Source organism: Aythya marila (assembly GCF_965140915.1).
Source record: "Aythya marila genome assembly, chromosome: 3".
NCBI classification, from domain to species: Eukaryota; Metazoa; Chordata; class Aves; order Anseriformes; family Anatidae; genus Aythya; species Aythya marila.
This window is the reverse complement of record NC_139044.1, coordinates 48522189-48550037: the sequence shown is the minus strand read 5'-3', so window position 1 is coordinate 48550037 and position 27849 is coordinate 48522189. Positions and strand designations below refer to the sequence as shown.

General features: G+C 38.6%; 1 protein-coding gene across 1 annotated transcript in view; it reads right to left on the bottom strand.

Moving 5' to 3' along the window:
- PLG (plasminogen) overlaps positions 1–27849 on the bottom strand; it is a 60370-nt gene that overhangs the window by 7902 nt on the left and 24619 nt on the right. The window contains exons 19-32 of the mRNA XM_082756164.1: positions 27585–27737; positions 18956–19025; positions 17969–18037; positions 15120–15255; positions 12595–12701; positions 7030–7144; positions 6055–6194; positions 5348–5468; positions 5102–5220; positions 4179–4341; positions 3457–3587; positions 2531–2696; positions 1525–1691; positions 492–640 (exon numbers count right to left, since the gene is read on the bottom strand). Of these exons, the coding sequence (XP_082612290.1) occupies positions 492–640; positions 1525–1691; positions 2531–2696; positions 3457–3587; positions 4179–4341; positions 5102–5220; positions 5348–5468; positions 6055–6194; positions 7030–7144; positions 12595–12701; positions 15120–15255; positions 17969–18037; positions 18956–19025; positions 27585–27737 (1806 nt within the window). The remainder of the gene's footprint in view (positions 1–491; positions 641–1524; positions 1692–2530; positions 2697–3456; positions 3588–4178; positions 4342–5101; positions 5221–5347; positions 5469–6054; positions 6195–7029; positions 7145–12594; positions 12702–15119; positions 15256–17968; positions 18038–18955; positions 19026–27584; positions 27738–27849) is intronic.

Below are 27849 nucleotides of genomic sequence, written 5' to 3'. Positions count from 1 at the left end.
TTATATCCTTGCATGATGGGCTGCAGCAGAAGTTGGAGGGCTTTGTAGGGGGAGGGAATTAGTAAAGGCTTAGGGCTGCAAACCATCATGTATATATCTCAAGGAACTTGGACTGAACACTGAACCCCCCACATCTCACCTGTCACTCTTGACACTGAAACCTATGACCCTGGTGTATATTTTTGGCAGAGGAGGCAGAGGTACTGCCCACAGACCAACTCCAGATAGTCCTCAGCAGTGGCGAGAAGCAAATGCTGATCTGAAGCCCTTTGACTATGCTTCAAAAGCATTTGGTGTTGCTGCTGGGATCTCTGTGCGTTCCGATGAAGAACAGACTGATCATGTCAGCATGAATTAATGTGATCAGGTTCTTGGATTGAACTGAGGAAAACAAATCAATTTACAAAGACCTGGCATGAAATGCTTGCTCAGGGGCCATGAAAAGGAGGAAAAGATCAATGACAGCAAATATTAAATGAGCAGCTGCTTACATTGTTATCCAGGCCTGCTTCTGGATGAGTCAAGGGAGTGAAATAGTCGTGGCTGTGTGGTCTCTGAGACCTCCAATCTTGACAAGTCCTGCCCCTTGCAGTTTTCGCTACCGTGCCACGATAATCTTTACCATTTCCATTAATGCATTCTGTGAAGAAAAAGGAAAAGGAAATGACTGTTATGATTGTCAGCTGTGAGCTATTGGGCCACATCCATTCTTGATGGTGGTGTAGCAGAAATAAATTTGAAGAAATGTTATTAGGACTTATATGTCCTACTTAATATGTGTACATGGAAAGGAGGAAAAGGTAGTGTCAATGGTCTCTAGCAGTCACATTTTAATTTGCTTGCATTTGAAAAGCTTTCTTCATGATTATGAAAGCTATAAATCAAAGAAGCTTAGATTCAGGTGACCCCTTCTGACTCCAGAAGCCAGGACCACAAAGGCCATGCACTCATGAAGTCTTTTCCTTATAGGCACTGCTACCTGTTCATCACCATGTTTTACAGTACGTAAAAGGCAGTAATACATAGTCATCCAAAATTACTACTTTTCAACCTGAAAAACAGGACAGAATAAAAAAAGAAAGCTGGATACAACAAAATTGTATCTGAACTGAATTCAAAAGGCCAGCTGTCGTCTGGTAGGAAATGGAGCCCTGGAGATATGGCACAGGAAAATATATTCTTGGAACAGTTTCCAGCAAAATGCCATGACCTCCGTATTTGTTGTCACTGCTAGCAGACCTCCCACCAGAGTGTATAGACTATCAGCCATTTGTTTCCTTGTGTTTTCAATATTGCCTGATATCACAGATGAAAGATCCTATATTAATCTAAAATTGAATACAGAAACTATCCTATAAAATTCTACAAGAAAGTTCATTAAGTGATGAGAGTGGATGAGTTATTATATTAAATTCTGTAATTATTTAGAATTCTCTTTCATTCTCACTAAATTCTATGACTTTTGCATAAAAAGCAACTTCTTTTTTTTCTGTTATTCCTGAGAGGAGCAGAAATTATTCTCACCAGGATCTGGTTCCAGAGTTGTCTGAGGAGGTTTCGGTAGAGTGATTTGTAAATTGTCATCACACTTCTTCAGATTGCAGTACTCCCATCTCACACCTGGGTCAGTGGTGTAGCACCACGGCCGGCTATCAGCATCTGGGTTTCTGCAATAATTCTGCCTGAGGTCCCTACAAATGCAAGCATATCATATGCCCATCCATGCCACAGGTCTGAGAAGAACTTGAAATTATATTTAAGAAAGCAGGACTGGAACAGAGATAGTGCATATCTTTTATCATGTACAATCTCAAACAGATATCTTATTTCCAGCATAAGGAAATCAAGAAAAAAGAAAATAATTTTGAAATTAAAATTTAATTATGAAAGAAAATTTAATTATGACAAGTACTTATTCACTGTTGAAGGCATATACTACTAAGTGTTAGGTCAGAGGTTGGACTCGATGATCTTGAGGTCTCTTCCAACCTAGAAATTCTGTGATTCTGTGATTCTGTGTAATACTGTTTATAAATCCATATAAGTAAATGCAGATATGTATATTAAAGTTCTAATTCTTTTTGCTTTTCTAAATATAGTAATAGATTTTAGGAAGACATATCTTTTTAAATTTCAAAATAAATAAATACTAAGTGTTAAGAATAAGAAATTCACTCATCCGTGAAGACTAGGAAGCAAAAACTTAAATTCAGGAATAAACTATTGTATAGAAATGGTTTGTTTCAGTATAAGGAAAAGTTTATGAAAATTTTTAATTTGTTTAAAAGCAATATAGAAACAGTTAACAGTCTAAAGCATAATAGTAACAACTGTGTTTTGTTTCAAGATGATATTAAAAGATAATCTTTCCATATTAAAAAAAAAAAAAAAAGAAAAAAAGGAAGGAATTTTTATCAAGTATGCTCCCTTGCCAACTTTAAAATCACTGTTGTTTAAAGGTGCTAAAAACAAAAATATGATTACGAGTGGTCATTCGTGAAGGAAACATGGAAATGGGAAATACACATACGCATTTGGGAACCGGTCTGACGTTTTATTGTGACGGTGTGGTGACATTGAGTTCCAGGCCTGACATTTCTTTCCTGTGACAGTGAAAGATGTTGTGCCACGATAACTCACACCATTGCCTCGATAGCACTCCTCAGTAACTTGAGCTTGCTCAGGCCCATCAACAGCTGTAGTGAATAACAGAAACGCTTCCCTTGAATCTTTATACTTGGACATTTATATGTGAACACAGAAAGCCAACAGAAGACAGCAAGCCAGAATACTTCACTGACTGCCACAGCATGCTCCTTGTAACAAAATCTTTCTCAAACTGTAGATCAAAAAGACTAAAATGTTTGTGAAATTTCATGATATGCTAGATTTAAAGCACTTGTACATCAATTATACTGTCACGCATGCATGTTTATTTCAGCTAACAATCAAAATATTCACACGTGGATCAAGATTTCTGCAGACTAGGGGAATGTCTGTGACTACCACACACTTGCACATGAAATAAGCCTACTTTCTGTAAGGAGAATATCATTTTGATTACTTCTAATGAAGCTTAGGTACAGTGGTTATAAATTACCTTAGGTTTTGCTTTGAACTCAATTTGTAATGAACTTGCATGTAAAGCTAATTAATTTTTCCATAGAACATTTAAAATTTAGAAGTGGAGTGAACCACCCTCCGGTAAAAGACAAATACCTCTGTTACTGTAATTTTTCCCAAGTTGGGTCAGTAGGTGGCTTAGTACTTTCTCTGCACTTCTCCATCAGACTGAACATACTAGCCCAGGCTCCGCACCGGGCTCAGGAATTCAACTACTAGATAACATTACTGAGAGTTATAACAATGATACAACTCAGCAGAGGGCCACCTAAGGTTTTTTGCAATAAAACTCAACAACACTTCCCTACTTCAGATGTCTCCCATTGTTCTTACCAGCAGCGTCTTGCTCTACTCCATCACAGGAGGGAATGTTGCAGTATTCCCACCGAGCAGTTCTGTTGGTGGTGTAACACCATGGCATCTTCTCACCATCAGGGTTTCTACAGTAGTTTTCCTCTAAATTCCTGAAACAGAAAACGTGGCTAAGAAAAGCCGCTCATGGAAGCCTGATAAAGGGTATGAACAAGGAGGGAATGTATATTGCTGTCCAGTTTACTGCTGTATTTACGTCTGGGTAACTGCTATAGGCATTTACTGATGCCCTTTACTAGATGAATAATTGCAATGCACTGATGTTTTGGATGTGCTAAATCAGACACCTACTGGATGAGTAGATGATTTGAGGATTGTGCTTCATGTAATACTTTGAGGCCAAGAACAGTGCAGAAGAAACATAGAGTGAAAGTATCTAGTCATAAGCAAGTATCATAATAATTACTTTCTTATTTTACATAGTCTTGCTCAAGCAACAATACAGTAAAAAGATGAACTGAAGAGGGAAAAAGATAATTAAACAGAGCTTTAAAGTCAGAAGAGGACATGCTATTACCCAAAACCAAGAAGTTAATAAAAATAGGAAAATGTGTGAAAAAACAACTGAAAAGATGATTGGCACTGGTGTAGCTTGAAGACTGCAACACAGTTGAAGAAAAATGAAGTCATTCTGCGCCTTGATACTTCTCATGGGCAGCGAATACAGGAGAGGTTTCACTTACTTGCAGGGATAGTTTTCAGGAGTGCGAGCATGTCTGTGAGGAGACTGAGCGCTCCAGTGCTGACAGGTATTTCCTGATTCAGTAACAGATATCGTGCCTCGATAGTCTTCTCCTCTTCCTGATAGGCACTGACGTCCTGGTGCAGGTTCTGGTGGGGGTGTTGCTATTGCAGAGTTAAACACAGAGTTTTACTGGGTCAGATTTATAGCTTTCCTGGCAGATAAGGTTTAAAGAGCAAAATGTTTGGGAAGTCCAAAATGTACAGAAAATATCTACAAATATTTTCTTATCTTCTTTGTCTTTAATTTTAACATTTTCACAAGCAGCCACATGGTCCCTTAGCTGCAGTCAGGAAACAACACAACAAAGTGTTAGCAGCCCCATCAGAACACGACTGGAAAGTGAGCAAATGGTAATATTGTGAAGAAAACTGGGGTGAAAGTGGCACATCAGATACAGGTGTTAGTGCAAACATAAAAGAGGTGTACACTAACTGGTGAGAGTTAGGGGCGACAAGGATGATGTCTGGTGAGAAGCCACCAGTATGGTGGCAAGGCCAGGCCTTCACGGGAAAAGGAAATTGAACCAGAAGTGAAAAACAAACAAACATAATAAACATAGAAGTTTATCAGAAAGAATTAAACTACCATCAAAAAGGGAACACAGAAGGAATATCTGTGACAGAAATCTTTACACTCAAAAGAGCTATCAGAGGCTCATTTCAAGGTAATTTCTTTCTATTATTATTATTATTTCTTACTTTCCTGTTTCTTTTGAGTTAAAAGTCAGTATTTCTTATTCTTTCCTCTTTTTTGTGGGGTAGGGTGGGGCGTGACTCTTCTGTTTGTTCTAGCTCTTTACACCACCCTGAACAGAAGGTGTCTAGATGTATTTGTGTCTAGAACTCTGTAAGTCAGACTCACTGCAACGAGGAATGTTACAAAATTCCCAGCGTTTATTCGGGCTGGTAGTGAAACACCAGGGCCGGGGTTCACCATCAGGATTACGGCAATAATTCATCTTCAGATTTTTCTCTGGAAAACTGAACAGGAAAACAACAACAAAAAAATAAAGTCACTAATGGCTAGCTGTATCAATTAGCCTGTCTGGGGCAGAGTGGTCTTCAGGCCACCTTGATGATAAACTTCTCATCACAGAGTCTGACTAACTTTTCAGGGAGGTATCCGTGAGAGTGAGGTTGCTGGGAGTCCCAGCGCTGGCACTCAAGTCCAGATGCTGTTGTTGCAACTACTCCTTGATAGTTTTCTCCACTGCAGTGCATGCACTCCACTGTAGGAACAAGGCAGAACGAAGACAAGAGAAACAGAAAATTCCTGTGAACTGATCCATAAACATTCACACTCACCTCACTTGACAATCAAGAGTCTAATCAGAACCCATGGCTGAAAGTCAGCCTTTTTTTGCAAAGTAAAAGCTACATTTTCTAGGTGAGTTGAATTCAATTAATTGATTACTTTTAGAGTATTCTGTTTAAAAATACATTACAGACTATAGTTCTTAAAATAGATGAATTATTAGAATGACTGAGATATAATTGAAAATCTGTGCCTTGCTTCTATCATGTTTTGTTGACTTTTGCATTAGTAACCATCATGTGGTTCAATTCTAGGATTAAGATATAAGAACATATTTTTATACCATTCTTTTGCCTAAGTAAAAATCATTTGTATAGCTGTTTTGGGAGTCTTTTGATATCTTTGTGGTTGCTGTTGAAAAACTTTACTAACTTTACTAAAAACTGAACTAACCTCAAATATGGAACAAATCATCAATTAAAATTAAAAGTATGAGAATAACTTCACAGTCTTGAACACATCTTCCAAAAAGGGGTAAAAATTTGTATACATATCCTGACCTTCACACTCTGGGATGTTACAGTAATCAAATCTGGTATTAGGATCTGTTGTGTAACACCAGGGTCCCTTTTCATCATTATCAGGGTTTCTGCAGTAATTTTCTTCCAGGCCTGCATTAGGGTATTTTTCAGGTGTGTAACTGAAAAAGAATTAAAATGGGATTAGAGAATAAGACAAATATCCCAACTGTTTATCTGAGGACTCTAGACATGAAATCTGTATCAGATGACCATTATGAAGATGTCATTCATTAGAAGTCTCCTAACAGCTACTGAGTGCCTTAGCTGAAGTGTTACCAGTGCCATAGCTGTAGAATTCAGGAAATCTGTTGTTTTTAAAGCCAGAAAAGTCTTTAATACTTGCATTCGCTCCAGCTATCCAGTTTCCAATAATTTTTGCTCAGCCAAGGTACTTTTTAATACACAGAGAAAAGTCTCCTTTGGCACACATTCCCAGGAGATACTATGAGAAGTACTTTGCTGAAATGTGAGAGCTCTCTCTGACCTGAATGCTATGCTATGTCACTAGGTGGTTGCTAAGTAAACCTGGTTGGTTGGTTGTTTTTCATTAAAAACAATAAATACTGCCTTGTTGATTGTCTATGGATTCACTGATAGAATGATGTATTCTGTTTCTTTTTATACCTTCAGCCAGGAGAAGAAATTGCTCTGCTGAGATTAATGAAAAATTCTTATTTCAGAAGAACCAACAGCTTTCCTGTCTATCATTTTGCTCATGTAATGACTACAAAATTAAACGCAACTGACAAGACTGAAAAACTCCCCTTTGATCATGCAGCCCCAATTACGCAGGTGTCTGCGTTCCAATTCAGATTAAAGAAGGAAATTATTGTAGGAAATTATTTTATAAAAACTTGAACACCAAATGCATTGCTTATAAGACTACTCAGCATACATAAATGGCTTAGCAACATTTCAGAAAAACATGAAAATACAAATATGAAAAGGCCATACTTAGGTTTATGGGGTATACTATCAGCCCACTTCTGGCACAGCACACCCTTCTGAGTTTTGGCTTCTGTTCCTCTGTAATTCACCCCTTTTCCCTCCTTGCATTCTAGAAGATAAACTGAAATGACACATGCATAATTAATCAGTATCATCACATGTCCATTGGAATTCAGCATATACAGAATCAATTTTTTCATTAAAGTTCACCATGTCACAAATGAGATTTAATTAATTTGTTATATTATGCTCAAATTCAAGATAAAATACAAGATAAAACAGGTAGTTGGTTGAAAGTGCAAATTAGACATGTTTTTGTACCCTTAGCTTTCAAAACTTAGTAGTCACTTGAAAAGAGAAGAGAAGAGAAGAGAAGAGAAGAGAAGAGAAGAGAAGAGAAGAGAAGAGAAGAGAAGAGAAGAGAAGAGAAGAAAGGAAAAGAAAAGAAAAGAAAAGAAAAGAAAAGAAAAGAAAAGAAAAGAAAAGAAAAGAAAAGAAAAGAAAAGAAAAGAAAAGAAAAGAAAAGAAAAGAAAAGAAAAGAAAAGAAAAGAAAAGAAAAAAGAAAAAGTAGAGAAAGGATTAGTAATGAAACCCTGTCATTATAATAGTCAAGGGGAGTATTAATGTTGACATGAGCCTGATGTTTGCATTGGTATCCTTGAAAACATTAAATTCTTTTAAATTATTAACCTTTACATAAAATTAGACCTGAAACCACAAGGTTGTCACTTTTTTCCTGGAAGGAGGAGGGACCAACCACAAATCCACTGCAGCCTTTTAGATCTCCCTGGGGGGTCTGAACAGCCATCTTTCCAAGCAAAGAGCTGATTGCTGTGACATGAGAGTTGGCATGCAAGTGGTGGCTCTGCCACAGCAGAACAAACTTAGATGTCTGCAAGTTCCCTTGGAGCTTCTGCCTCTGCAATTTAGGGAGAGTCACTGCCAGGCAGTACGCCCTCCAGCTTGGAGAATGAAGCAGGAAACTCAATAGATTCTCTGCCCAAAGCAGTGGGTTACATGACATGGTTCAGCAGCAATACTGAATTCAGGTATTCCTGGCTCCCAACTGCATCTTTTTTTCCCAAGGCTTTGTCACAGCACCTGCACAGCTGCATTAGTGCAACTGTTGACAGGGTCATGCTGTTAACAAGACCTAATGTGAAAGAAAACTTCCCAAAAAGCCTCACAGTCTATAGAGAAAAAATATCCTCAATGACGGTATGGGGAAAAAATGCAAAACAGTGGGTGAGAAATATCAGACACCCATAACAAAGCAGAACTTCAAACTCTCATTAATTTTCCGTAACACTGATTAGTGCACCATTTTTCCAAACTGTGTTCTGTGCAGAACCCATCATTAAAATTAATGCATTAAAAAATGCATCATAGAAAGTATCTGTTTCAAGCCTGGTCTACAGTGCAGACTCGTGCAGTCTCAGGGCTTGCACATTCACTGTCTCTGAACTGAGAATGATGTCAACTTTGTTCTCTTCTCAAACAGCCAGTAAAGGTTAAATGGTAAAATCTATCAATAACCCTTCCTCCCCTCCACCCCCCCACCTCAACTTCCCCAAAGTCCAAACATGCTGGCCATGAGATTCCTAAATCTTTCTTAGTGAAATTACCTTTTGTGTTTATTAGCAGATGAAATGAATAATTTTTGTTAGCCACTTATTTGTTTGGTTAAGACAAGCTTCATAAAGCATTTTTACTTTAAAAATATAGATTGAATTGAAACAACAACCTATTATTTTTTTTCATTTTATTTTCTTCCCCTCCCCACCCAGGAATTTCAGCATTCTTTACATCTCCCCCCCATTCAACATTTTATTATGCACAGGGTATGTTTCATCAGCCAGTTCCTCCCTTCTAGCTGCAATAAAGCAACTTCTCTTTTAGGTTGTGACCTGGCTTGTCTCAGTGTCTTTAAGCAACATCCAAATCAGATATTTGTGGAGATCCGGTTTTGCAACAGCTTTTCTCATCATTTCTTACACCAAAGCTGATGTACAAGCACAAGATTAGCATACACCTACAGAAAGACTGTCATTTTACACTGATCTTCCTTAACAAAAGTGAAAAGAACTGACACTTGAATCTGAAAATAGTTCCAGATCTTCTGTGGGCTGACAGGTAGTTTAGAACTAGATTTATGAGGCTACCTTTAGGCCTATCTTCACTTCAATGTATATATATGGGCAAGTTTATTCTAGAAACTGTAGCTGGAAGCCATTTGGAACCCTCAAACAGTTTTGCAATAAATTAACATTAAAAACCTGAATAACTGAACATTGAATCAGTCAAACACTGACTCTTTCTGTTTGCATAAACTTTTGACCGTTTATATAACCTTTAAGTTTCTTTCTGTCTGATGACAAATAACTAACTTTGATCCCCAAACTCAACCCATGTTCCCTTGGGTTAACTATTTACAAACAGGTATGTGCATAGCAATCCCCAAACACTAGATTTTATTCTAGTTTTTTTAATTACTCTTTCTATAACCCAGAGAAGGTCAAATTCCTGTTCTATACCACATGCCATAGCAAAAATGATTCTGTAAATTCTGTGATTATTTTTATATTATTATCATTATTATTACTACTATCATTATTATTATAATAAATATTAATATATTTATTATTAATATAAACATGTTAATAATAACAATAATAATAATAATAACAATAACAATAGTAATAGTAATAATAATAATAATAATAATAATAATAATAATAATAAAGGCTTCAGCAATCGTATTGCAAAAATATCTGGGCATGTGATAGGAATTTCCTTGAAGTACCTGGATGGAAGCAGGTCCTAGGGACAGTGATATGGTCTGCCTAGGTATAAACTACATTTTCCTTTGTGTTCCATCACAGCCGATTAAAATGATGTTATCATTAGAATGGACACGTAATTAAGACCCTCTGGAATGAAGAGATGAGCAACAGAGAAACCATCTGACACATACACACTAAGGGCTACATAAACATACTGTCTGATATCTCAAAACTATCCAAAGAAGAATGTTTCACAGCTTTTCCTACAGCTTTACTGTACTTATGTGTATATACACAGACATGCATATATATATGCATAGTCAGGACTTTATTATGCTTTGTATGAATCTTGGAGATGTCCCCAACAGTAACCAAAAACTCGTAAACCAGAAAAGAGAACAACTTTTTTGACATTCCAGGTCAGTAAAACTACATTTTTTTTTTTACATATCTACTGCTGCGGTTGTTCTCTTTTTCAAGAAACTAAAATCCATGCCTATTATCACAGAAAGATACCATAACAGATTATCTCTGAATATTGCAGGACTGTCATCCAGGTTCTAATGCCAGTGAATCCAAATGATGTCTCAAAAATGATAGGGTAAGCCAGAATAACAGTCTTCTGATCACAGTACTGAAACAAAATCACTACAGAATATCTCAAAGTAAGACATTTGTTTAGATTTTTGAATTTTCTTACTTGCCGATAGATCCATTCTGTTTTCATTCTACAATAGCAACTACAGCAGATTGTTTAGTAATCATGGTTCAGGGAAATTCCCACCAGTTTATGGCTATAATAAAAACATCTTATGTTCAAAACATTAAATTATCTATCAATTATATATACAAAAAGGGAAACTGTCTATGGGCATCAGAGCTTTATCAGTACTTATTTTAGATGGATAAAAATAAATCTCTGCCAGAAAAAATAATTCCTATATTAATCTGACCATTTAAAACATCAAAGATTTTCAAGCCAGGCAGTGAGTTAATAAAGGCAATTTAGTATTACATTTGCTATTTTTTTTAATTATAGTAGTTCTACTAAATATTCTAAATATACTAGTTCTGGGAGTTCTCCCTGAGCAAAAACTGAATTATGAGTTGACCTTAATGTCAGAGAAAAAATCAAACATCTCCTCAAAGATTATAAAAACAAGAAAAAATACACAGATGCGTATTTTTATATGTAAAATATTAGCCTGAGAAGGACCCTCATAGGTTTTGGCTCAAACCTCCATTCAGCTTCTTAGCTGGATGAGGCTGCTGAGAGCTTTGTGCAGTCAATACCTGTAGGGGTGGAGGCTCCACAGCCTCTCTGGGCAATGTGGTCCAATGCTTTCCCACCCTCCTGTGAAAACTTATATCCACCATATCTGAATTAAATTTCATTTGGATGCTCAGTTGCAACCCAGATAAAGTTATTAAATGAGTGTGTAAAATCTTATGTGAGCTAATCACATAACATTACTTTATTTTTTGAGCTTTGCAAGTCAACAGAGGAGTAAGAATGCAGTTTTGTGGAGCGAACTGGTATTTACAGTCTAATTATTGGGAGTCTTGACTTTTGCTAAGAAACTGTCTTTCTGAGACCACTGGATGATTTGTACCACCTGAGAGACCAGTTCATTTCCTTTCTTTGTTGAAGGAGGCCATATCTATGTTACCTACTAGAGTTTCCAATTTCTGAACATTCTCAAATGTATTAATATATTTTCTTAAAAGTTACAAATTGAAAAATGGTGAAATGCAATGATGACAAAGTCATTTAACAGAGGGCATCACTGATTCTATTAAAAGGTTAGCTGATTATCTCACGTCTGGTTGATCGGTAAGGTTATTTTTGGTGCATTATTAAGTCAGGGAATGATACAATAAAACTTACATTACATTAAAAATGAAATACATTCCTTCTTCCCTCTATATAGCAAGAGATCAGTGCTTGATTATGTAAGTCAAAAATAGTCTTAGAACCCAATCATTTGTCTGCCTGTGGCATAAGGTGATAGATTTCTTAAAGAGATGATTAAAAATTGGATAGGTTCCATTTCTTAAAGGTAGACTTACTATTTGCCAGATAGAATAGGAAATCAAATTAACTTTAGACAAAAAAAAAAAAAAAAAAAAAAATCTATGACTAAACTGCCTCCCCCCAAACAAAAACAAAAACAAAAACAAAAACAAAACACATACAAAAGGAGAATCCAAAATACCACCACATCAATTAATTATATCATACACATGAATAATTCTGAGAACAAATGAAACCAAAATAAAATTGATTTGAGTACCCCTGAGGTAAACTATGATTACTTTAGAGATGCATATGAAATTATTCGGTAGTTTCTGCCAGTTTTCCACTGGACAAAGGTCTGTCTTAGAAATCATTGCCAGCAAAAGTAGCTCCTCCTAGTACCCTTGGCAGAGACAGAGAAGATGGTAATGGCAGAGAAGATGGGTTAGTGGCAGGTTTAAAAGGAGAGAAGGGACCCTTATGCACCTCCTTTACTTCTAGAGCTATCTGTGTTCTCAGAGCAACAGTGTTTTTTTGTGTCCTGTGGATCCCCAGAATTTAGGGAAGAGGGAAGTTGCTGGAGCACTAATCTAGGAAAAAAAAAGCTGGCATTTGCTTTTCCAGCAATGTTCCAGAAACCTGGTATTAGATGAGTGCTGATCTACCCACTTTGTGTGACCCAGTGAGGATGTGGTCCTAGCTACAATAACACTATGTTAGTCTAACTCAAAAGGATATCTCAGAGAAATAATTTCAAAATGTAAACTTACGTCTTTTTTCATAAAGAACTGCATTTGTTCTTCTGAATATCACTGATGTTTTGGTGTTCTCAGCCAATGTTAAACACTGTTGGTCTTTACTGGTGAATAAGAAGGCCCTATTGAAATTAAGAGGAGAGAGCAAAGTAAGAAACAGTAATTGAATGTGTGCATTATTTTCCTGAACACCCTTTCTAGTATTCAGTTATCATTTTGGAAGCATGGCATTTCAGCAACATTTAAGATCCAGCCACTGTTTCACAAATCATTTAGTATCCCAGCTCCCATTTTCAGTGGTGATTTGACTTCTGAGTCTCCATATCAAAGTCAGGTTGAAAAGGAGCTATATGACGAAATCATGCCTAGGGTAAAACAAAACAAAACAAAAAATCCCACCAACATTTATAATGTGCCAGAAATGCCAGAGAACATGTCAAAGAGGATACATGCACAAAGGACCTTGACCTTGTTTCAAAAATATTCGTGTTCATTCAAGAAGCGGAATATTCTACAGTATTCAGCAGTTACCAAGGAACAGGTGAAACACAACAAACCAACACCATAAATTACCTTGTGATAAATGTTTTAGGTCATCATTACTTGAAGCAATGTAAGCACTTTGGAAAACACAGCTATTTGTTCAGTAAGTGTCAAGGCTGTTAAGTCTGCAAAACTAGTGGTGTAACCTTTACAACTGTATCCAAGGAAAACTCTTGGGAGGCTAAGTAATTTCTATTGTTGACTTTTCTGAACCAATGAAGAGCAATAGAAACATAGCATTAAGCAGGCAGGTCTACTCTAGGAAATTAAACAAGGACAAAACTGCTCTGTAGCCCCGAGATCAACCGGCATGGTCCAGGTGTGCCTGTACTTCTCAGTTCGCACAGCCTCTTCCCAGAGGAGTGATCACATCTGAACTTCCTGCTGAGTCCGTGAGTTCTCTGAGAAGTACTGGTTGTTCTAGGTCAAAAGTGAACTCAGTTCTTCCCCCTGATCCAAACCAAGCTCTTAGTAACACTAAATTTACATTATGGTTGGATCTTACAAGCATGGTCCAACAGTCAGCTAAGGCAGAAGTATTGGCCTACATTCATTGGTCTGAAGCACTGAGATGACTGTGCTGGCCTGGTCTTGAAATTCTGCTTAACATCTACCTTTCGTCCCCCAGATTCTTCCCTGCCAGATAGAGCCTGTTCTCTACTGGTCTTAAGAGATCTCACAGTTAATCAGGGATGCAAGGACAAAACATCCTAAAGTCACTCCACTGTCATGTGATGGACCTGAGGTAGAGGCTAAGGACCTGAGGTAGAAGATAAGGAATGATATTGAGCCCAAAAGGTAGCAATAACTCCTTACAAATTGTGAATATATAATCTTAACATAGACTCTCATCCTCTCTGCCTTCATTCCTACCTGCCTGGGCTAAGTACTACTGAAGATTTACTTTCTCTGTGTAGTTTTCAGAGAGGGGAGTCAGATCAAAGGGAGTAAGTGATACTTTATGCTGTCAGCAAACCTCTGTCATCCTTTAGGGTTATTATATCTCTTTAAAATAAGCATCATTTTCCCTTTTACTGTCAGGTCCTCACCTTTTTCAGATTCAAAACACAAAGTTATAAAATACATAAAGCAGTCAGCACCAGGGTATCCCTGCCTGATAAAAACCTGAAAAAGAACCAAGTGCTGGAAAGAGCGCTGCAGACAGTCAATGTTCTGAGTTCAAAAAGATATCCTGCAGAAGTGGTAGATCTACTCATGATGATTAGAAGAGAAAACCTCCCTGCCTCAAATGGGAGGACAGCCTCTCACTGCAGTCACGGTTTTCTCTCCTCAATACTCCAGTTGCCTTCTTTACAGCTGAGATAAAATGAATGGGCTCCTGAAGCTGAGGTCTGGAAGGCTCAGAAGCCTTAGGCTCAAAGCAAGAGGCTCTGCTAAGACAGGATCCTGGGCAAAAGCTGGTTGTATAGACTGGTTAACATCTTTCATCCTTCCTAATCCCCTGGGCCTTGTTAAATGCAAATACAGAGAGAGTGCTTGGCCAGAAAAATGACTTAGATTTAGATGCCTGTCTCCTTCTCACAGTAAATAGAAGTTACCCAAGTCCAAAAAATGTAAAATTCAGAATAATGGACATGTCCTCAAGATAATACGTAAGGCAATGAACATGAGCAATGTGATTATTGCTACCATAGATTTCCAAGCAATTACTTATGACTCTACTGCAAAAGGAGTGTAAGAGTCCTAATGAAACTATGTCAAGCTGGTTTTCAGCATGTGAAGCTAGACATTAAGAGATAATAATATTTTCCAGTAAAAATCTGACATAATTTTCTTAATTGTTCTCTGTCTTCATCCATGTCTCTCAGGCATTAACTTTCTATATGCTTTCTGGTTTTCCAACAAACCTCAGAAGAACATGTTCCTGGGATATTTTTCTAAAGTTTAGTCAATAGATAAAGTAGACTACTCCATCATCTGTACATGTGCATGTTTCCACCATCTGAAACATATATATAGGAACCAGCAGAAATTACCTGCAAGTGAATTTAGTTTCAGTTTCACACTGCTCCGCACATTCTTCTATAGTATTTGTCTTATAAATCTGCTTTTTTGGGTTAAGCAGCCAAGCTCCCTCTGTTCTCACATAGCTGTCTAGTATGCTTCCTTGCACTAAAAGGAAAAAGAGAGAAAGAGGTAAGAATGTGAGTGCAGAAATTATTAATTTCAAACCTCCATGTTAAATTCTTTGTCACCTTGATGAGCAACATCATCATTTAGTTACAGTAAGAAATCAGTTAATGGTGACATTAGCTGATTAATTAATTTAAAAAGGTTTTTCTTGCATGGTGTGGTAAAGGGTGGTGTCACTGAAAACCCAGTGGAAAGCAAGACAGAGATGTGGCTTGAACAGTGCTTTGTGTCATTCTAAAACTCATTAAACGTAATACAAACCTAATGTATAAAGTGAAGAGAACAAAGAAAAATGAAAAAAAGTAGTGTGTTTTCAGAGACATAAAGAATATATTGATTGTCCATACTTTGGAGAAAGTGTAGAAGTGGGACTCAAAAAAACTGTTGTCCGTTGCTGATCTCTACCCATATGGGACCATTTCAGTTTTATTAGTCACACCATATTTATATCTGTTAAAATTCTCTTGCAAGAAATGAGCCATCATTTTGGTGTTATCACTGTAGTCATGTTCAGTTTATCATTTTTTAAAAAATAAGTCTGTATTTGATCTTACCTAATTATTAAGGTAGCAGATGTTGCCCTCTATTGCAATGAAAGAACACAGGACAATAAACCGGTAAATAAATTAATCTTACAGCTTCTGAGCTACAGCTGCGTGATCCATATATGTGACACTAAAAGGTAGTCTTGTGTGAACCAATGAACACCAAAAATGCTCAAATAAAATCCTCTTGTAAAGGAGTTTGCCATTTAGTGCTTCTGTTGTTGTTGTTGTTGTTATTGTTTGTTTGTTTGTTTCCTATTGCAGCTATGCAATTTCTGAATGCTTAGATATAGTTGACCAGACTATGACTTTCATGACTCACAGCTGCAGGGACATGGAGTTGCAGGAGTCTTGTGATTTTTTTACAGTTTCTTTATTGGATGAGCATATGATTCTATGATTCTACTGACAAACATTTGGCTCTGGCAGTTATCCATTCTGCATGGTTTCAACCCCAAACAGGCATTTGGCCCATGGTCTTTGCAGCATACCCCCGTCCTGCTCTGTCCACTGTTCTGCGTTCTGATTTACACAGTTGCAGAACAAAAGGCATACAGGCTACGAATCATGGCTTCCCCCTCATAAGTGACAGACATGCAAAAGAGGAACTTCTTTCTTCATCTTCTAACCCTTTTCCTTCTGAGCCATTGCCCAATGGCAGCAGGATGGGGAGAAGGAAGCCTCCTTCAGCTCAGACCTATAGCCTCTGATCAAGAGACTTTGCAGGGCTATTTAGTTATGTCTTTGATACTGAGGAAATTTCTTTCAGGCAACTGCTTCACCCTTCCCTAAGAAACGTTCTTCTGTAGTGTGAAACAGGCTGGCATGAGTCCTGGTACAGTTAATTTCCTTCAACTGAGTGCCTGCAGTTGAGTATTGCTCTTTCTGATAAATTTGCATCTACAATGTAGAGTTGATAACATGGATATAAGAGCTAGACTATACTTCCTCTCATACCACTGCAAATCCAGAGAGGTTACTAGATGTTTTTTTCTGTGTGTATGCTATGGGACAGAGTGGCCCTAAGTGGTGACAGTTTGTGCATGAAAGAAAAGCATAGTTAAAAATAAAATGAAGATAAAGTGGAAAAGGATACAATAAAAATTCACATGACAGGCACAGGGCTCACAGATTCCACTAGATATTTCAAAACAAAAATGACATTTAGATTAAGTCAATTGTGAATGAAAACATTAACCTGGATTAAAAAAATAAAATGTCACAGTGGTGCTGTAATGCTTTCCACAACATCAAGAGATTCAAGTGAAGAATCGAAGAATTCCCTCTATGGTGTAGCCTCCTTGCAACCTTAATTCTGTTCTGTTGACTCTTTGGCATAACATTATCATAATATTTATAGCATTTGATTTTTTAACAATATTGATTGGGTCATAACTTGTTAGGAAGGGCATAACACTTTAAGAAAACAATGAAACTACATGCAACTACAGTAAAAATGTGATACATTTTCTTGCTACCACTTTCTCAAAGTCTATGGATTTTTTCAGTGTAACAAAGACATATTACTGCCTTTTTCAGAAATGCAAATATTTATAGCTATTCAATGAAAGACTTGCAAGCAGAAATAGAGTATTGTAGACAAAAGTAAAAATCCTATATTTTCCACCTCGTTATATAATTCTTACTTATTTGTGAGGTGTATTTGATTTGATTTAGGGTGTTTTTGAAAAACTCAGTTTAGAAACTAGAATTTAAAGATGATTATTCTTAATATTAAACATTATCTAGAATTTTTAATGCTGGGACTTGCCTCTAATATTTCTAGTTGCTAAAACCTATTCATACACTTTTCTAATTGTGACCCCTTTTATATTTTCCAATTACACATGAAAAACACATGTCCTTGCCAAAGGTACCACCATTTCTGGCCATTTGGAATGTTGGCAAATGCTTGCCATTTGTTCCCATGCACACACCAAGGCTGTTGCTCTTCTCATGTCTCTAACCAGAGCAACCGCAGCTCTCACTCTGTTCAACAGCAATTCTTGCTGGCCAGTAAGCCCCAAACCCACCCTCATCCAGGTAAGTGGTGGCACATGGATTTGGGGACCCGTCTTCACAACATGGAGCTTGAAAGCATTTGGCCCCCATCTCCCCCTTGCAAGTGGAAGGCAAAGGACTCTTACCCGAGCTGAGCACAAGAAGAAAGAGCAAGGCAGCTTTGCTAATTCCCATTTTGGCCCAGCTGGAAGGTGCTGGAAGTTGTGTGTGTCGGTGCACAAAGTTTTATTGACTTGCACTGGAGTGAGGCGGCATCAAACAAACAGGGCAGGCAGATTAAGTTAATCATTCTCCCATGCTGTGACCCCCTTTACTGTGGAGTGGACGTTCAAACAACCTTGAATTGGATATATTACCAAATCAGGCTCAGACATTTGTATTATTGGATGCTGGGAAATGTGAAGGCACTTTCTTGTTTTGTGAGACATGTTTTTGTTCTCAAATTGTTTGGTATCACTTTGCTAGAGAATAGTCAAGAACAATGTTACTGGGAAGCATGGGAAATGGTTTGTCCAGGCAGAACTTGTTTTTTTTTCTTAACACTAGGGTCCCACTGTTAATTTCAGCCATGCACACTTATACTGGTGTGTAAGGACCAACTTCATTTTAATCTCAGGGTAAGCACTCAGGGTAATCTCAGGGTATTATCAGACTGAGACAATATTAACTTGAAAGATGGTTTAATATAACTTTAATTAATTAATTAATTAATTTTTAATCAAATAATTCATTCTCTCCTATGTTTCTTAGATTTTTTTTTTGGTGGTGGTGTTTGTTTTTTTTTTTTTATTATTATTTTGTAAGACTTAGAGGTCGTTTTGGTTCAATGCCTAGCATGTCATAACTTTATGTTTAAGACCCACAGATAGCTATTTGGTGTTCTTCCTTCCCAGACATTTAACCTCATATTGTACGCATAAACTCATCCAGTGAGGGTGTCAGACTTTGTTCATTATTACACTGATTTCAACATCAGCTCTCCTCTGCATTTCCCAAGTGGTCTTTGCCTTGGAAAAGTTACAATGCAGAACTGTTTAATGGCTTCTCTTGCATGTTAGGTCACTGCTGGAGCTTCAAAACAATTTGTGGTATCAAATATGCTAGTGACTCACCTGAGGCAGGATGGGATGCTGGATGAGGAAAACAGGCTTGAATGTGCACCACTGGGCCAAGAAGTTCAGACTTTTGCAAGTGAAGGCAAAAAGTTCGTAGAATCATGTGCTGTATCTAAAAAATAGCAAGCCTATCCATGACCTTTTTGCACCTACTTTAAGTCTAACCCACATTGTAGTGAGAGTCTGGGATAAGGTTAGGGATGAAGGAGTAAATGTATATGAGAGCAGAACTGTAGTGTGGGTACCAGATTAGCTGCTATTTTACAAATGGGTACCAGATTAGCTGCTATTTTACACATTCTGTGAAAACTCCAGAGCTGGTCCTGCTTGTAGTTTTGTGTAGGGTGCTGTAATACTGTGTTATCTATTTTTCTATGTTTGATGTTATTTTAATGTGACTTGTGAAATACAGCAAAGCATAGGCTATCTGTAGAATCTTGGGAGACCAGCAGGGAACCAAAGCAGATGGGCCCAAGAGAGTAGCTGATGGGAGCTGGACTAGCTGAGGAAAACCCTTGGAGAGTGATAGAGAGGAATTAGATGCTTTGCAATTATGTGGGATCGGGGTTACCAGTTTTAGGAACAATTAATCATTGGGAAAGAAGGATGAAATGAAGGAGCGTATCACAAAGTAAGCTTTGTGGCAAACAGGCTTTGGAGAGCTACTGAAGGCTCATTTAGTCCCACATGATATTCACAATCTTAACCCCATTTTCTGTTTTCACTCCAGATCCTGGTTTCCTCTCACCCATTCCATACCTCTGGTGCCCCTTCTACCATCTTGGCCCAGCCCAGTCAGTGTGTGCTCACCTATCCTCATGTCTTGTTAGCTTGCCTATGACCTTCCTGAATTTGCACTGCCACACACAGAGGGGGCAGCTGGCACCTTTGGTGGACACAGTGCTGCCCCACAGCCTTGGTGCAGTCTGGTTTGGCCACTTGGAGCTGCTGCATGGGCCCAATGCCTTGGTGGGATATGGCTGCTCTCTGGCTGCACTTTTCTCCTTCCTCCTCAGAACAGCCCTGCCCTCTCCAGTGCCTCTGCCTTCTTCCCCACTCCTCTGCATTCTGCATTTCCAGAGGTATTCTCTGGGTTGCCACATTACGGCGCCCATCTGGTGGTTAAAGTGTAAGAACAGAGCTATATATTTGGCTTAGATGTGGCTGTTTCTCCTATGCACACTGGAGTTGATCCCCTCCTTTCTGGCCCTCCCAGCAGGGCCTTGGGACCATCCTCAGTCCCCATTTTCCTGCCAGGGGCTGATTCAGTGTCAGGTTGATCAGCTGCCTCTGTGAGCAGGCAGAGTTTGGGAGGCTAGGGATAGGGAGTTGCAAGTGCCTGTGGGATGAGTGCCGTACCTGACACACCATGTTATATATCATCTGGGCCTGACATGAGGCTGCAGGTGGAGGACAACCCCTCCAAGTATCCAAGTCTGCCCTTTGCTGGTGGTGACACTAGTGGTTCTCATGAGCAAGCTGTTTATACTGTCCATGGCTCAGTTTGCTTGAGTTACAAACAAAAAAACAACAACAACAATTTATTTGGGAGAAGGGGGAGGATTTGAAAATCTTTTAAACTGAGTTTGTAGAACATTGATAAACATGATGTTTTAGGAATTGTAGTCAGAAAAGCTTTTTCTAAAAGTTTTCAAAACCGAAAGATCTACTCCGTGTAGCCAAAGATGTGTTGCTCCATCCATCACTCCATCCAGGAGTCCATATGTTTGGGAACATTTTCAGGCACCATGCAAGCAAGCACTTTCTTGTAAGCCTTCTTCATGTTAAAGGCCCACATATTGTCTGCGGGTTTGTAGCAGTTTCCTCTTTTAGGCTTGGTTCTTGTCTCAATTAGGCTTAGTTCTTGTCTCAATTTCATTGCATTAAACCTGGTTAAAATGTGTCTACTTCAGTGCATCTGAGAAAAGAAACTCTGGATTTGATAATCCAAATTTGGAGAAAAATAATCTATCTCTGTGTTAATGAATCTGGTACTAGAAAACTGGATATGGGAGTATAGTCAGAAATCTATTTTGGTGTAAGAATGCTTATTCTGTAAGTTCTCAATGTGCAAATGTCAAAATGCAAGAAGTGTTTCATCAGCCAGGCTGATGATCCTCACTACTGTCTTGTGACAAGGAAGTGACCTCTCATGGCATCATGTTTAAAATGAGCTGTTTAAAACTGTTGAGTTATCTGTCTACTTCTGTCTTTCCTCCTTTCCTCTTTTCTCTCATAAGATCCATATATTGTCTTAATCTTTCCCCAGTTTTGATCCTGTAGTGTTTGTTCTCGTTTATTTGACCACTGTGAGGCCTACCATAGGTGGAAGTTTATCAGATCTTGTTTCAGAGTCAGGGTACTTTAGTTAGCACAGTGGTTAAAATATAAACAACAGTAGAAGGCTTTTTAAATAGAAGTTGACCCTTGAAATTGGGTTTACTGTAAGCTCAGAAAAATCCCCTGCAAAGGAAATTGCAAACAGTGTCAGAACATGGGTCATACCTTATTAAATAAATTTATATAGGCATAATTTGCTTATATTTCAGAATCAGAAAAAGACAAAAACAACAAGAATCACTTGCCCTGAGTCACAGAGCCAAAGCGTACTTTGGGCAGCAAACTCAGAAGATACCAAGTAAGAGGGCAAAACCATTCTCCATTTCTGAGACAGAGCACTTCAGAGAATCTATAGCTAGGTTAAAGAGTGGCGTACAGCACAGAGACCCAGTGGGCAGCTTTGAGTCCTGCCTGAGTGTCCCAGCATGTGATGCCCAGCAGTAGCACTGCTTTGGTGATCTGCTGTAGCCTACTGCACATTTCTGTGAGTGGGAGCATGTCTGCCTTCAACCTTCTTCTTTTTTTTTTTTTTAATTTGTTATTTTATAAGAATACTATGCTACATGCAAGTGCTAGACACTCCATAAGGTAGGGATGCACAACAGAAATGGAGAAGCATCATATAATAGGGCCTGAAAGTCTACTCACATGCCTATATTTATTTTTAATTCTGTTTTCTTCTTGGAAAAGTCTATGAAGAAGAGAGTAACTGTTTGCACTTGGGCTCCTCGAAGACCAGTGCCCAGAGGGTCATGGCTACACTGTTTGGGGTTTAGCTGGAAAGTATTTCCTGTCTCTGCTGCCCCAAATCACAGGACCCAGCTGTGACTGCTGTTCTGGAGCTTGTGCGGAGGTAGGGTTATTGAACTCTTATCAGTCCTTCCGTAGGGGTAGGGCTGTTTGAAAGTGGAATGTAGAAGAGAAAATGAAGGGTGGGGGGAAAGAAAAAAAGCATAACCACTCTTCCAATTCTGGAAAGAAAAGCAGAAGAGAGAAAGTGTGGGAAAAAATTGGTAATGTGGTCAAGAAAGAGATTTTGCATTTTCCCCAACAATTGCAAAATGCTTTCCAAGACCCAAGCAAATGTCTGCGATTTGTAAAGTGTGGTTTTGGTATTTTTCTACTCACACTACAATACTGAGTAGCTACATTACACAATTATCCCTGTAGCAGTGTATAATTTAACAATGATTTCAGCATCTGAGTACTAATTATGAAATCAGCTGTCTAGAAATGGCACTGAAATAGGATGAATGTTTGTAAGTCCTTGTTTTTATGACAGTCTCAGAAATGAGGAATAAGCTACCTCCGTTTTTCATGCAATATATACATATACTGAAATTGTCAGTGTGGTTTCTACTCATCACTTACATGTAGGTTTATTTCCATGCTTGTTCTTGACTTGCACAGAGGAAGGATGTTCTCACTGGTTTAATCTAATTGCATTAATTGCTAAAAGGTTATTAAATTATGTTATATTTCACTCAAGGTTTGTGTTGAGTGGTATCAGTTCAACCCACTTGAGTCAAAGAGACTTTTACCACCATTTCAGTGGAGTAAGAATATTGCCTGCAGAATTAACTATTTTTGCTAGAAAAATGAACAGATTTTATGTGTGTGTGTCTGTGCACATATGAGTATGAGCATGTGTGTTTATGTATGTGTGAATGTTTAAGAAAGAAATTGATTTTTGTCTGAGGTATTTGCACTGACACTTCTACGTTCCTAGTCCAAGGTTGTGTTCCATGTGTTTTTCACAGAGTCACAGAATTACTCAGATTGGTGGGGACCCTGGGTGCTCTCTAATCCAACCTACTTTTCAAAGGAAGGTCAACAATGGAATTAGATTAGATTTATCCCAATAGCTAATTATTTGGTCCTTGTTATTTAAGAACATGAACAACGTCATTCATTAGAGTCCTGTACTCTGTATACCCGTGACAGTCTGAAGTTATTTACAGAAGTCTGGAGGTTTAGGTTGGCAATGAGGAGACATTTCTTCTCAGAAAGAGCAGTCAGGCATTGGGACGGGTTGCCCAGGGTGGTGGTGGCATCACTGTCCCCAGGAGTGTTCAAGGAAACGTTGGACATGATGCTTAGGGACAAGGTTTAGTGGGTGACATTGGTGGTAGGGGGATGGTTGGACCAGACAATCTTGGAGGTCTTGTCCAACCTTAATGATTCTATGATTCTATGATCCACCAATTAATGCCTCAAATTAACCTGGTGTTTGGTAAACCATCAATGCAGAGGTACCTCCCAGTGCTAACACGAGCAGTAACATCTGTGTTTTTAAGCAGTTTAAAAAAACATTTATGATGGCTCCAGCTTAATACATGTTATATAAAAATCTTTTAGTCTTTGAGCACTACAAAAAGAATGCCAAAATAATTAAAAATAATAATAATTAAAAAAAAATCCATAATATATATTTGCAGGAGGCAGCACAGGAATTTTTATTTTTTTTTTAAATTCCCTCCCCCCTACCCCCCCAAACTTTCATGTGTAAAATTCTCAGCTAAGCTCAAGGAGCTTTGCTTTAGAAATCATAGAAAAATTGCTGATCAGCTTTATCATTTCCTTCTATTATATTTTAATGTAAATTAAATTTCTGAAATATATGCCATTAACATATGTCATGTGTCCAAAAGACTGTAACATATTGTATTCTATTTTTGCCAGAGAAAGGGCAAAATTATAAGATTCATCCCAAACAATGAGATGGAAGGAGGATGAAAGTGGGGTGAAAACTTTAGTAGGTGATACTCCGAGCAACTGGAGTTATCTTCATAATTTTTTTTTTCCAAAACTTGTTTTCAAAGTTTGCAACACCTTCCCTAGTTAGCAACTGTCCATTTGTCATAACATTTTGTATACAATAACTTCTTCAAGAAAATATACTCCTAGCAGTCAGGAAGGTTCGAAGTGCTGCTGTTGTCTACAAGCTTAGGATACAGGTAAAACCAGACCCAGTGGTACATTTACAGGTAAGACATAGTAAACATACAGAGCAACAAAGCAGTCACAAAAAGCATGGATGAAATAATAAAGGGTGGTACTTGTGTGCCACAGATGTACTGTGCCATCTGATGATAGTGCTGGTGTTATTATCAGTTCTAGGGTCCATGTTCCTAACTTCTGTGACAATGTGTTGATCCTGTCTTAGTAATAATGTGTTGCACTGTAAATATAAAGTCATTTTCTCATCTGGAGAAAATAATGCAGGATTTCCAAACTGTATCCTCATAATGCTAAACAACAACAACAACAAAACAAACAAAAACCCAACCAACCAACCAAACATACAAACAACAGCAAAAAAGCAACCAGCACCTCAGAAAATTTGATGTATGCAGTTATCAAGAATAAAAGACATCCAGAAAGGACTCAGCTGCAGAATGAAGATAAAGCATATTCAGAGAATATTGTAAAGTGAAGGCTAAAGTAAAGTGGAGTTTTCTGCCCCTGAAAGCATAGTGTAGAGGTAGGATGGATTGCTAATGAATCTCATGGATTTCTGGGAAAGAAACCCAATTTCCAAATGTGATGAATAGTCACATGAAAACCATCATATTTATTAGGGTGTTTAGGGAGAGCTACATCAATCCAAGTCAACCCAAATCTAACTAATTACTATTGGGAGGTACTCTGATATGAGCTTCCACACGGAATGGCCTTTCTTAAATGTTGAAATCAAGGGTAGCCTTTGGTTTATATGAAACAGCAGCAACATTTCAGTAACAAATAGACAGTGTTGTTGGGTTCCAAGTGGAGTATGCACAGGTCTGTGCTGCGTGATCTGCAAATTACCATCAGACTGTACAAAGACTCTGCAAGCAATGCTATTGCTTAGGCAGGCAGACTACTAGCAGGCAGAGCTCAGCATAGGCCAGCAAAAGATAACAAATACTCAAAAATTCCATTAGGCAATACCTACAGGCACTGAGGAATAGCTTACAGACACCAGGAGAAACAGGAACAGTTTCTAGGTCTGGCCAGTTATTGTAAAGAATTTGTGCCAATGTTTTTTGAAGGAATAGCACTACTGGCAGAACTTACCAAAACACCAGTACATGGGGAATAGACAGCAAGTGCCAGATGGCAGGAAGCCTTTCATGTGCTCAAGGAAGGACTACACTCAACAGATTCTGAAAGCATCCAAGTTTACTGAGCATATTTTGAACATATACCTCAAGAAATGCCTTGGCTATATTCTCCTCTGGCTATATTACTAGAGGAGAACTACGTAGGGAAACACTGAGAGTTATACTTAAGAAGAAAACTTTTGCCACTGGAGAGTGTGCTATATTGGTGACAGAGCAAAACAAACTGTTCCTGTGGGACACACTTCAAGTGCTGGTCCAACCACGTCTCGCAGGTTGTTAAGTGAGGTGAATGGTAATGACAGGCTGCAGAAGTGGTCGTAGCCTGAAGTATGTTATCCTGTAGCAGCTTGTCACATGCTCAGTTGATCACACAGAAGAAAAGTGAAAGAGGCCCACCACCATCTCCAGCTCCTCTTGGTCAGAGCACAGAGATCTGTGGCAGTGTGAGAAACTGCATGCTAGGGCCACATCCTTTAAAAAAGATGGCCTGCTCCTGTGGCCATGGTGGGAGTACATAAACACGGGCAGACTGGATGAAGGGAGAGCAGGAGCTGGGAGATGGAGACAATATTAAGAATCTGGAAGGAATCCAAGAAGATATTGTCAAGAAAGACTGGGTTAGAGAACAGTTACTCAAACAGTATCACAATGACCAATGGAAATTGCTGAGTTGGTCTTAATAGAAACCATGAGGAATTGTTAGAAAACACCAAGGAGTGAGTAGAGAATCTGCAAATGTTTTCTTTTTTTAAAACTTTTTTTTTTTTTTTTAATCCTAAAATGAGTTTATAAAGCCTCATCTCCAAAGAGTTCCTTAGAGCAATAATAAAGTACCTAAGTACTGAATATAGACTTGTAGTATACTTCAAATCAGACACAAAATGGGAAGACTAAAACATACAGAAATACATGTTCAGATTACAGATCCACCAACAGGCGTACGCTTCTGCTATTAGGACAATACATATTCTGCTTGGAAGTGGTGTGTTTTAAACTGATACACAGAAAAATGGAACAACATATGCAAATGCTGGAACTAGATTCAGTAACAGACTTGGAGTCAATGGGACAGGTGGGTTTCTGTTGCTCCTGGAACACATCTCTGTGGTTTCCTTTGGTTGCTGCTTGAAGAGACATTTTCCAACTCAGCTTTTCTTGACAGCTTTGATAGCAGTCTTTTCCCATAGCTCTGAGTGGCAACCAGGCCACATCTCTTGGCTCTGGGAGGCTTGACTAATCTGGTAGTTCCCTTGCTTTCTTTACCTCCCTGCTGCGGAGCACACAAGAGCACAGGCTGCCAAGCCTAATGAGTCAAGCAGCAGTGCCCTGGTGCACAGCTTCCCTTGCCCAGCTTCCCTGCCCTCTGAGACATCCTTGCCTCTTCTGGAAATAAACTGAGGAAGAACAGTTAATTTTAATTCCCAAAGTCAATGTCAGGGGTGAACTGTTGGTGTTGCAAGTGAAAATAGGGTTTCTGTGCAAGCGCCACACAAACATGTTACATGCCATCCAGCTCACCACTTTGCCCACTGGAATAGACAGTCATTTTTTCCATACAAATGTAAACCCAGGAAATTTAGGTGATTGCACAGTACAATTCAAAGCTCATCTAGAGTGGTGAGAATGGGGGTATTAGCCCCAGGAAGAAGCAAAGCCACCAGCTCCTGGCAGCATGGTCACAGTGTCCTGTCCTTACCCAAGGTGGTGTCTGGGTTTGGTTGTTACCTTCCCAGTCCTGGAGAAGCAGCAGAAAGGGGGACAGATGGCAGTGGTGGGTACAGGAACATGCTTGTTTGGGAGAAGGTTTCTTGCACAGGTTTTTAGGAAGACCTAGTGCCTAGAAATAGGCAAGTTGCTTGCATGTACAAAGCAGAACGGTGGGTGTCTGAACAGAAAGGAAGTAATTTTCATGAGCTGGAGCATTTCTCAGAGGAGAGGTTTGAAGCAGGAACCTGACAGCCACTGCCACATGCAGCATGGCTGACTTACCTGTGCACAACACCAACATACTGACAGACGGTAATAATTGGTCAACATAGCTATTTCTTTCTGATAACTACTTATTCTCAGCCAGTAACAATATTTATTTAAGATTCTTATGAATTATTTTGATTTTTAAACTATACTAGGAATGCCATTTCTGACGCAGAAAAGCTAGCCTGCATCCAGATTCAGTGGGCAGCCATTACATTCTTGATCCAAGAAAGAAAGCTAGGAATTTGGACAAAACCAGTAGGCTTTGATGGCTGGCTACAGTCTAGTCCCCAAGAGGTGACTCCATATTGGACAAATCTGTCTTTATTTTGGCAGACCAGAGGTCCTCCAACTTCAGCCTAAGGACAAGAAGAGAGAATAAGGTAAGTCCCCTAGTGATGACACTAGACATGCAAACAACAAAACATTGGCAGGAATAAGACTGTGGTAACTGAAGCATTGTGGTAACTC